The sequence below is a fragment of the Hipposideros armiger genome, unplaced genomic scaffold (assembly GCF_001890085.2).
Source record: "Hipposideros armiger isolate ML-2016 unplaced genomic scaffold, ASM189008v1 scaffold_519, whole genome shotgun sequence".
Taxonomy (NCBI): domain Eukaryota; kingdom Metazoa; phylum Chordata; class Mammalia; order Chiroptera; family Hipposideridae; genus Hipposideros; species Hipposideros armiger.
In genome coordinates this window covers 738,357-749,049 of record NW_017731869.1, presented here as the reverse complement: position 1 = coordinate 749,049, position 10,693 = coordinate 738,357, and the positions used below count along the sequence as shown (strand labels likewise).

General features: G+C 44.7%; 1 protein-coding gene across 1 annotated transcript in view; it reads left to right on the top strand.

Annotated features, from left to right (window-relative positions):
- Nucleotides 1-279: 279 nt before the first annotated feature.
- The window catches only part of CARMIL1 (capping protein regulator and myosin 1 linker 1), a 337,821-nt gene continuing 327,407 nt past the window's right edge, over nt 280-10,693 (top strand). The window contains exons 1-2 of the mRNA XM_019668166.1: nt 280-769; nt 3,938-4,035. Of these exons, the coding sequence (XP_019523711.1) occupies nt 730-769; nt 3,938-4,035 (138 nt within the window). The 5' untranslated portion in view covers nt 280-729. The remainder of the gene's footprint in view (nt 770-3,937; nt 4,036-10,693) is intronic.

The following is a 10,693-nucleotide window of genomic DNA, read 5'->3' as shown; positions in this document are numbered from 1 at the left end:
CCCTGCGCCATTGCAGCCAGCAGAGGGCTCCCGGGCTCCCGCGCTCCATCTCCGCAGGGCTTCGGCGCTTGGGGAGGTAGGCTGCGCCAAGGAGCAGAGCCCGCCGCCGCCTCGGACCTGGCACCGTCTCCCCGGGGTGTGTCCCGCGCGGGGAATCAGCGCCCGAGCGTGGGGGCCGCAGGGGACAGCGCAGGGGCGGCTCTCGCGAGGTGGGGAGGAGACGCAGGAGGCGCGGGGAGGAGGAGGGGAGGGAAAGGGGAGGAGGAAGAAAAGGAGAGGAGGCGGAGGCGAGGAGGAGGAGCTGCCCCGCCCAACGGAGCTGCAGGAGCGCCAGGAACCCCGGCCCCAGCCGCGCGCCTTCCTCGCCGCCGCTCCCACGCCTTCCGCGGGCATCTGGGGCCGTAGGTGCTCGCCGATCGGGAGGCGCTCCAGCGGCCCGAGCAGCCGCGGGAGCCGGAGCAGCGTCCTGCCAGCTCTCCGTCCTTCCGTCGGTCCGTCGGCCGCGGGAGCTGCTAGGAGGCGTCATGTAGCCGCAGCAGCAAGCCCACAGCGGATTTGCAACTATTTATTTATTTAGGTGGGGGAGAGGCGCGGCGAAACTGCCTCTCCGCCGGGCCTTCTCGTCTCCTCCCGTTTGCACCCTGCTTCTGCCTCTCTACACACCGAAGGGCTCGGAGAGGGCGGGGCCGCGGACCCGAGCGGTACCTGCGGTCCCCGCGCGGAGGAGCCATGGCCGAGGAGAGCGCCGAGGTGCCCCGCGAGCTGGCAGGTAAGAGCCGCGCGCCTGGGCTTCCCCCCCGCGTCTGCGCTCACGGCCTCCGCCGCGCTGCCCACCCGGGCCGGGGTCCCGCAAGTCCCGCGCCCCGCGTCGGACTGCGGTTGGGCAGGTTCCCGGAGCGCCGGGAAGTTCGCTCCAGTCTGACTGCCTGGAAAGCCAGGTCCGGAAAGGCCGGCTCGGGGAGAATCCGGCGCCCGGGTGCCGCCTCCCGCCGTGACCAGGGGGTCAAGGTTGGCGGAAGGAGATGGCTGCCTGGGTCTCGGGGGTTCTGTAGGCGAGGAGAACCATTACAGCGCCCGGCCCACTGCCCACAACTCGGGGAAGTCCGGGGCAAGTCCAGCCCAGGACGCCTGCGAACGCGTGATGGGTCTCCTTCGCCACGTGCCCCGCCTCCTACCCCCCCCCCCAATCCCAGACAAGAGGTGCCCCCCTGACTGCAGACTTGCGGAGGGGAAATGCTGGTGTAGTCTAAGGACTGACTCGGACAAGGCGTGGCTTCGCTTAGCGAGCTGGGAGCGAAAGGGTTACAGGACTGACGCAAACTCGGGCAAGGAAATTGAGAGTTAATAATAAAAGCCTTATTTTAGTAATAATTAACCTACCTATTCTCCCCACCCCAGATCTCTTAGGGAACCAGTGTGGGGTACCCTATGCAAGGTGACCCACTGTTTGAGTCCCTTGAGGTTATTTTTTTGGAGGGGGGGTGGGGACCTCTATTTTATGCCTTGGGGGTTTAACTTAATTTTGTGGAGGGTTAAGATGGCAGAGCTAAAATGAGGTAAGGGGACAGTGTTCTGAAAACCCAGCGTTTAAGCCTGTGTATGTAGCGTGTGTGTCTCTGCACTCGTGTTTTGAGCCCCAGTGATGTGTATCTTACTGTCCCCTGCCTTGGCACACTGCACGGCCTCCAGCTCAGTAAGATGCTGTTGAATGGTGCTGAGAGCAAGAGAAGTTCTCACCGCCCTTTCATCTGCATCTGAGGAATTTGCCCCCTGTTCCTCATTTAGCCACTATACTTTGCGGGAGTTTGTATGCGCTCCTCCGTTAGTGACTCTAACTCTGCAGGTGAATCTTGATGGAAAGAAGCAGTTGTTAGGTTTGTGTAGAAGCTTCTGCTTTTGTTAAATTGAAAGGAAAAACCAACTAGTTATTTACCCGAATTTAGGGTATGAAGTAGCTCGCTCCGCCCCCCTCATCCTCCCAGCCACCTCCCTCCTCAACCCTGTGGAGCCTACCTCTCAGATAAGTATCAGCTGCTTTTGCTGGATAGAGTGAGTGGTCCATCCAGTTCTGGGAGGCTCAGACTTTTCCAACACTGCTTGGAAGAGGAAACAGACCCAGAGCTCTGAGTTGCCCCCAGAGGTCCTGAGAAAGAGAGTTTAAGGTACTGCTTGCTTAGCTGGCCAGGGGATAAGGGTAACTAAAGAGGGTAGCAGATTTTTCAGTTAGTTGTCCCGAACCTGGTAGTGAAAAGTATAGGTAATTACTCAGACCCAAGAGAAAGGGTGGTGAAGAATGGAGTGGAAATAAGGCACCTGGTTTGTATTGATGTTTCTTAAAATAAGTACGTACTTTGGTATAGTATTTTAAAAGTTGAATTTAGCCCTTATCTGGAAATGGGACTTTTATGTTTATTGAGCCTTTTCTGTCTCACGTCTTTCAGCTAAGTGACACATACTTTTTGGTATATGCCCAATCTGATTTTTCTGGGCCTTTAAATGGTCTAATTTGGCCGGGATAGGGGAAATTCTTGCACTGCTTTTCTCTCTCATTTCAAGTGCTCACAAGAGTTCCCCTCTGATCAGTCCAAAATGGCAAACATGTGAAAACCTCAGTAGATTCACTTAAGGTAATCCACCAAGGCATTTAAAAATGTACTGTGTATCTTTCTGACTGTGAAAGTAACACAAGCTTTTTATTAAAAAAATTTAAGTGCAGAGAAGAATGAGAAGAATATGTCACCCATATTACCACTCCCAAGATAGTTACTTTTAACCTTTTTGTATATAACTTTCCAGTTTCTTTCCATGTGTAAATATTCTCAAGTCTATTTCAGACGTAAACAGGAGGAGAATAGGGAAAGGACATCTCAGGAAACAATATTTGCAAAATCCTGGGGGTGTAGAAGGTGGAAATGACAGGGATGGTTACATCTTTAGGTGTGTGCTGAGAAGTTAAGTTGAAAAAAAGCGAAAGACCTTGAATGACATGCTACAAGGTTTGGGTTCGTCCCAAAATGACTGCAACTCTTAGACCAAGAGTGACATGGTCAGACCTATGGTTTTGGAAGGGACACTTTGGTTATGGAGGGGACAAGGGGCTGATAGGTTGGAGGTCATGGACTTAGTCTTGGTGAGAGATTCTGAGGCCCTGAATGCAGGGTCAAGCCCAGGCATCGGGAGCTGTTTAGGAAGGAGTTCTAGGAGGGTAGGTGACTGGCTGTCTGAGAGAAGGAAGTTGAAGATAGTGGTGAGAGGAGGAAGATGATGAGTTTGGTTTGGGATCTGTCTAGTTTGGGATCCTCATGGGATTCCCAGGAACACCTTCCTGCCACTATCCAAAAGTTCAGGTCTTCCTTTGTCTCTCAGTTCTCTTGTTCCATTGCCTTTGACCATTCTTTGGGGTGTTGTGCTGTGATGAATTTGGAAGAAGCACATTTCCCTGGCTACATTGTTAGCCCAGTTCCAGGTCTTTGCTCTATATCATAGTCTTCGTGTCAAGGCACTCAGAGAGAATGATGTTTGTATGTCACTGAGGGCCCAAGGTAACCATGCAAGGGAGTTTGTGAATTCCTGTTGTGCTTATGATCTGCATGCAGTGTAGTGCTCCATGATACTGTCTGACAGCCCCCCCCCCCCCCCCGCCTTTTTTTTTCCTTGTGTGTGCATCCTGTTTGCCCAGCAAGATTATGTCGTGCCTTACATGGACTGGAATTGTGTCATATGCTTTTATATTTACACAGTACAAGGCACAAAGTAGGTGTTCATTAAATACTTGGTGAATGATAACTATCAGTCTTATTAAAACAAGCAAATAATAAAAAAAGGACAAACAACAATAACAAACACAACCAAAAATACTCCTCCAAATGCTCTCTCCACCCCAATGCTTTTTTTCTTCTTAATAAAAGATTATAATGAAACTATACCCTTCTTGCAGAAAACATAAAGGATGTTATTGGCAGAAAGATAAAAATTGCAGTGAAGAAGAAAGTAAAGTTGGAAGTTAAGGGAGACAAAGTTGAAAACAAGGTGCTGGTAAGTATTCTCATTTTTTAAGAAAATGGTTAGACATGAAAGTGTTTTTCCCTTCCATTATTTTGATTGCTTAATTTTCATACAGCACTCGTTCTATTTTATATTTTACCCAAAAGTTCTGATGACCATTTTGTCCTAGATTAATTGGAGTATTTGTTCATTGACAGTTAAGAGAATAATTTAAGTTTTAGAGACTGCAGTTTTTACATTTATATTTCTTAAAGTTGTAATAGTCGCCCAAGTTTAGGTCATTTGTTAGAGTCTGTTTTCATATTAATCAAAGTATGATGTTTAATTGATCTTATTTATTATCTTTGTTGTGGCTGATTTATAATCTTATTTGTAAGGATTTAGGAAGGAATATAAAAAAATTCATCTCATGTCAGTTTAATAATTAAATTTTCTCAAATGTTATATCCAAGTCCATCTTTTGGGTGATGATCTGAGAATGTGAGGAAAGCATTTGTCCTTTCACATTGTTTTTTAGTGCTTCAGAGGGAAATGCCTGATAGAGGCAGCGTCTGTGGGTGCTGAGATTAGACTTGGGGTTCTATCCAGTTTGTGAAAGGAGTTGCTGCGGGGGCTGAAGGATTGAACCTTGCTGGGTACAGAGTTTTAGGCAGTTGTCCATGACTGAGTTGTACCTTCAGAGAGGTGAAAAGCTTTCTGTGGTATTTTAGTGGTTTCTAGGTTGCGATTGTGACAAACCTAAATTTAAGCTTTGGTGAATATGTCTTGTTTTAGAGAGAATACTCTTTATCTTCTTATGATTGGGAAATTTTTTTTTTTTTAAGATTTTATTGGGGAATTGGGGAAGGGGAACAGCGCTGGGGAATCGGGGGAAGGAGAACAGACAAGTTGCTGTACTTTTGTTCTTCAGTCTAGTTGTGGAGGACGTTGCTTCACTGGCCCAAGTTGGCACCATCATTGCGCTCTTCCCGGGCGAGGCAGATCAGTCACCGGCTTCTGGACGGCCGCTCACAGCAGCTGCTGGCCGCTCACGCTGGCTGCTGGCTACACACGGTAGCCCATGGCAACCCACTGCAGCAGGGGTTGCAGCCTACCGTCACTGGCTACTCATGGCAGCCCAGCTCCAGGTTGAGCTGTTGTTCAGCATCTTAGCTGTAGAGGGCAGTGTCACTGGCCCTCATATGTGTGATCCGAACCGGGGCTATCTGGGGTCTCAAGCCAGCTCTTAACCAACGCACCACTCAGCCGGCCCCTGGTTGGGATTTTTAAACATGTGTAACAGTAGAGACTAGTATATTAAACCTTGAGTACTTTTTATCCAGCTTCAACAACTTTCGGTGTTGTGCCAATACTATTTTATCTATTTTTCCACAGGTTTTTTTTTTCACCCCCCTGGAGTATTTTAAAACAAATCCCAAGTATATGTCATTGAAAGAGGATGTTTTTAATGTTGTATTTCTTCAGTTGAAGTTGGTACAGAATTTGAAGTATCTTTCTGATAACATATGTCTTGAAAATCTTTAAAAATATCTGCCTGCCTTCCCCTGTAGATGTAAGGATTATGCTGTTTTTTTTGTTTTGTTTTGTTTTGTTTTGTTTTTAAGCTGAGCCATCCTGCTACCTGTTGGCAGCTCAGCTTGGGCTGGGAATCGAACCACTGTTGCTCAGAGCTCAAACTCTTGAGTGAGCTCTTAACCAACTGATTCACTCGGCCGGCCCTTAGGATTATGCTGTTGATAGATGACTTTTATTTCTCTATGCTCTGTGTGTACAAGTCAGGATGGCAGAGAAATTGAAGTGGGAAAACTTGAATGACTTTTGGGCTGCAACAAAATGTGTTCATGTAGACTGCACAATTAAGGTCATCCGTAGTAGAAACGAGTGGTGAGATCATTCTGTTTTATTTGGCTTTAACAAAGAGTACATTTCCTTCAAGTACATTTTACCTAATGTTGTTCAATTACAGGATTCTGGTATTTTTTGGAGGTGGTCATGTAGAAAGATGAAATTTTGTTTCTGTCATTTGTTGTTTTACAAGCTTGAAGTAAATGTTCACAAGATGGACCCACTTTGATACAACTTCAATGCCAGGTAGCGTTTGCCACAACAGTCTAACACAGTACGTGATGTGATTTTGTGTGGATACTGTTCATCACACTAAGATTAAATTCATGTCATGAGTAAAATTTGCAAAGTTAAATTTCAAGGACAAATTTAAATGTCCAATATAATGAAATTAGGTTAGCATCATTTAAACATAGTTATGATTAGCACTTAATGTCAAGATTTTTTTTTTCCCCCGGCTTATCTTAACGTTAGCTGGAGTCGATTAAGGTTGTAACCAAATTATAAGTGTATTTGAATTTAAGCAATTATCTCCCCAAATCTGGAATCTGAGCAGTTTTTAATAGCTTAGCGTAAACTTGTTTTGACTGTTCCCTACTTGCATGGACAGCAATTATTAATAGAAATATTCAAGGTCTGACAAGCTTCAAGTTTTAGCAAGATGGTTACGAATTAGCCTTCTTTAAGTTATTGATTTTGGAGTTTCTGAATTTTGAGAAATTCAGCTACTTAAAACATTGGAGGATCTCTTTATAATTTGCATTTTTTGACTTTCTTTTGTCTGTCAGCCTACTCAATAGGTTATAAACGAGTTGGCTCTCATACTTTCATCTTTTTTGAGTTTTATATCTTGTTGCCTTCACCCAGTGCCCACGCTTAGCGTCCTTCCTTATTATAAAGTCAGGAGTGTGTTATATGTTACTTGGTTCTCTCTTTTTACACTTTGAGATTTTATACCATTTCTAGCTTATCTTTGTTAGAGGGTTTATCTTCACCTTACTTCTTCTCAGGGCCATAATAGCTAGTATTAATTGAACACTGACCAAGTGCTAGGTCCTCAGCTGAATACTTAATTATGCATTTTCTTATTTGACCCCACAGGAACCCTATGAAGTAGGCACTATTTATATCTCCATTTGAGGAAGTTGAGATTTAGAGAGAGGTTAAAGGAACTCACTTCAGATCATCCAACTAGTTAATGACAGAGGCGGGGTTTGAACCCAGATTTGCCTCACTCAGTGCATATCTGCTTCACCATTATGTTCAAAATAAAAAGAAAGCATCCTTTGGCTGACTGTTCAGTGGTTGCAAACTTGCAACCAATGATTGGGGAGTTACGGATCTTAGAAGGATCCGTGCTCCCTGTGTGTATTTGATTTGGTTTGATTGATTTATATATTATAACTTGTTCCATACTTACTGAATGCCTACTGTGTGTCAGATAAATGGTATGTGCAAGATGCACATAGAGTCTGCTTTCATGGGGCTCAGAGCTCACGGTTTAGTGGGAGGTAAACATGTCAACAGGCAGTGCTTTGAGGTGTGCAGGGTGATTGGGGCCGTGACAGCACATAGGGGCCCGAACTCAGGCCTGAGAGTCAGGGAAGACTTCCAGAAGAAAGGGAGAGATAAGCTGATACTCGATGGATGAGGTAGAGTTAGCCAAGGGATAGAGACACATTCTGGACAAACGGAACAGAATATGCCTGGAAGCCAGACGGAGCTTAGCATTTTAGGGAAACATATCATTATGGCTGGAGCAAGGTGTGCACAGTGAAGAATGCCAGGCATAGAGCTGATTCCTTCCCTTGCCGTTGCCATATCAGGTGAAAGTTGGGACTGGTCAGACAGGTCTTTTCTTGCCACCTGTTTCTAATAACATTCATATAAACTCTATCCTCTCTTCTCTAAGGAGGCAGTAGAGGTCAGTGGTTAAGAGCTTGGACTTTGGTGTCACACCTGGTTCACACTGTGGCCCAGCCACTTTATGACAGTGATAAGCCTCAATTCCTTTCTCTAATGAAACAGATGTTATAACAGTGTCTATTTGTAAGTGGTTACTTTTAAGATTAACTGGGATATATTTAAACGCAGCTTCGCACAGTCCTAGCATGTGATAAACACCCAACAGATAAAGTGAAGGGAACCAAAGGGTCCTGTATTCTGCTTTTTCAATGGCATAGAAAATGCTCAATCCTGATGCTCATGCATCCACTGCCTTCATTGAGAGTTTGAGCTCAGTTCACCATGAGCCCAAGAAGGTTTATTAGTAGTTTGTGGCACCTATTTAGCAGGATGGGGTTCACCTGACTAGATCTAGAATCCCTAAGGTATGCTTTGGTCAGATGAAATCAGAAATGCATGGGTTCTTGGAGGAAGAGTGTTCTAGGGTCAAATAAGTTTGTCAGCAAGGGTGTTAAAGATAAACCAGCCTCTTTACTACATGGCTTTTCAGAGCCATTAATGTATCTGTGTGCATTGTAGATTTCTAAGAATGAGGTAAAGGACGCTGTCTTTCCCAAACTTACTTGTCCAGAGACCCTAATGACCATAGGTTGGGAAATTGGGATGGAACAGGCCCAAGCAGGTATCTCTTAGGACAGTTTAAAGGGAAGCTTGACCTGGCTGGAATAGGCTACCCATTATTAGGAGTGCTTTCCTAGGAATGGCCCTTTAGATCTGTAGTTTTTATCTATGTGGTGGGCAGCATGGGAGGCCACACACTGGCAACGTATCATCTGTTGTTGTCTTACCTTTCTCTACGGTCTTTAGGGGATGCCATTAGAAAGTGATTCAGTTTCTTAGACTGTTATTCCATTCTCCTATTTGATAATTGAACTTCACTCAATTTTTGTGGTACCTGGGATTTTATTTTATTTTTTTTAAGCTTTATTGGGGAACAATGTGTTTTTTCCAGGATCCATCAGCTCTAAGTCAAGTTGTTATCCTTCAGTCTTAGTTGTGGAGGGTGCAGCTCAGCTACGAGTCCAGTCGCCGTTTTCAATCTAGTTGCAGGGGGAGGGGGGACGCAGCCCACCATCCGATGCAGGAGTCGAACCTGCAACCTTGTTGTTAAGAGCACACGCTGTAACCAGCTGAGCTATCTGGCCGCTCACTGGCAGCTCAGCTGCAGCTCAGCTCAAGTCATTGTCTTCAATCTAGTTGTGGAGGGTGCAGCTCACTGGCTCATGTGGGAATTGAACTGGCAAGCCTGGTGCTCAGAGCACGTGCTCTAACCAACTGAGCCACCCAGCTGCTCTGGTACCTGGGACTTTTAAAAATGTGTTTTAATTTATATATTCTTTTTAAATTAAACTGTTCATTTTTAGATAGTTGTAGATTTATAGGCATTTATAAGAAATAATACAGAAATATCCTTTGTACCCTTTATCCAGTTTCTCCTATCTTCCAAAATTATAGTACAATGTCACAGCCACATGCATCCGGCACTTCTCTAACCCCTGGTAGCTACTCATCCGTTCTCTATTTCTGTAATTTTGTTACTTCAAGAATATTATGTTAGTGTAATCACACAATGTCTGCAGCACTGTACGTGTGGATGTGCTGCCGCCTGTGTCCCCATTCATTCATGGTGGACCAGCGGTCCGTTTCCACTTTTAGGCTGTTAGGAATAAAACCGATATAAGCATTTGGTTACAGACTTGTGTGTGAACATAAGTCTTCATGTCTCCTTGATCAACGCCAAGCAGGGCAATTGTGGATTTTCATTGGGATTTCCTAAGAAACTGTCAACTATTTTCCAGAGTAGCTGTACACTGTGCAGTCCTGCCAGCAATGTATGAGGGATGCAGTCTGTCCAAATCCTTGGCAGCATTTGATATTGCTTGGACCTTTTGTAAGGACTAATGGTTAAAAGAAAAATATTGTTAGGAGGAAGCGAGGTCCCTGGTGACCTCCTGCCACCCACGCTTATGCCATTGCTTGTCTGGGGGCAGGAATATGACCTCCTTTCTCTCCAGGATGGTGGCTCTGGAGTATTTGGAAGGTCCGTTCCAGGTCTCGGCTTTGTTCTGTTTCATTTTGGAATTTGGGTTACATTATCTTTGCCAACCCTGTGTTCTTCCAGACCCCTCATAAAATGGGCCAGAAGCAGGACCTTCTTTCTTGTTAGACTGAGCAGGTCAGGGAAAGGGCACGCAGATTTAACTGTTTCAGTTTGTTTACCTGTTCCCTTAAAAACAATTCACCCATTTTTCATATGTTTTTCTTTTGAAAAATTAACCTGGAATCTTTTTAACATATATTCTTTTGTTTGACTATTTATCACTTTTAAGCATCTTAATTATGCTTGATTGGAATAACTAAGTAAACTTTGAAAATGTCGAAAAGTATAAGAATTTTTTTTGGGTAACGTGCATCCTTAAAATATTTTGGTGGCAGTGCTGTCTTTTGTTAACTCAAAATATAAACTCTACTACTACCCATTAGTTTTAAAAAATACACTAAAAAGGGACTCTGACCTAAGTTTTGTAAGCATTTGACAAACTTAGTCATGGCTTACTTTAAATCTCAGATATTCTCTGATATGGAAAGCATTGTTCTTTTACACCAGACTGCATTCATTTCCTATGACCAGTCTGTTTAATCTTTTCCTAATTCCCCGGTCTCTAATAACTAAGTTGACTCAGCAGCACAACCTGTGGCGGCGTCACTTCTCAAATGTCTGCTCTGGAATCTTTTTGTAGCTACTTTTTGGTGACACCAGCCTTGACCCGTGGCTTTCACACACATTTCTTTCTTTTTTTTTCTTTCCTACAAATAGTTTTTAATTATTGTAGTTTTATAATATCCTGTATATTTGGTTGGTTCAGGCCCTTTTTTT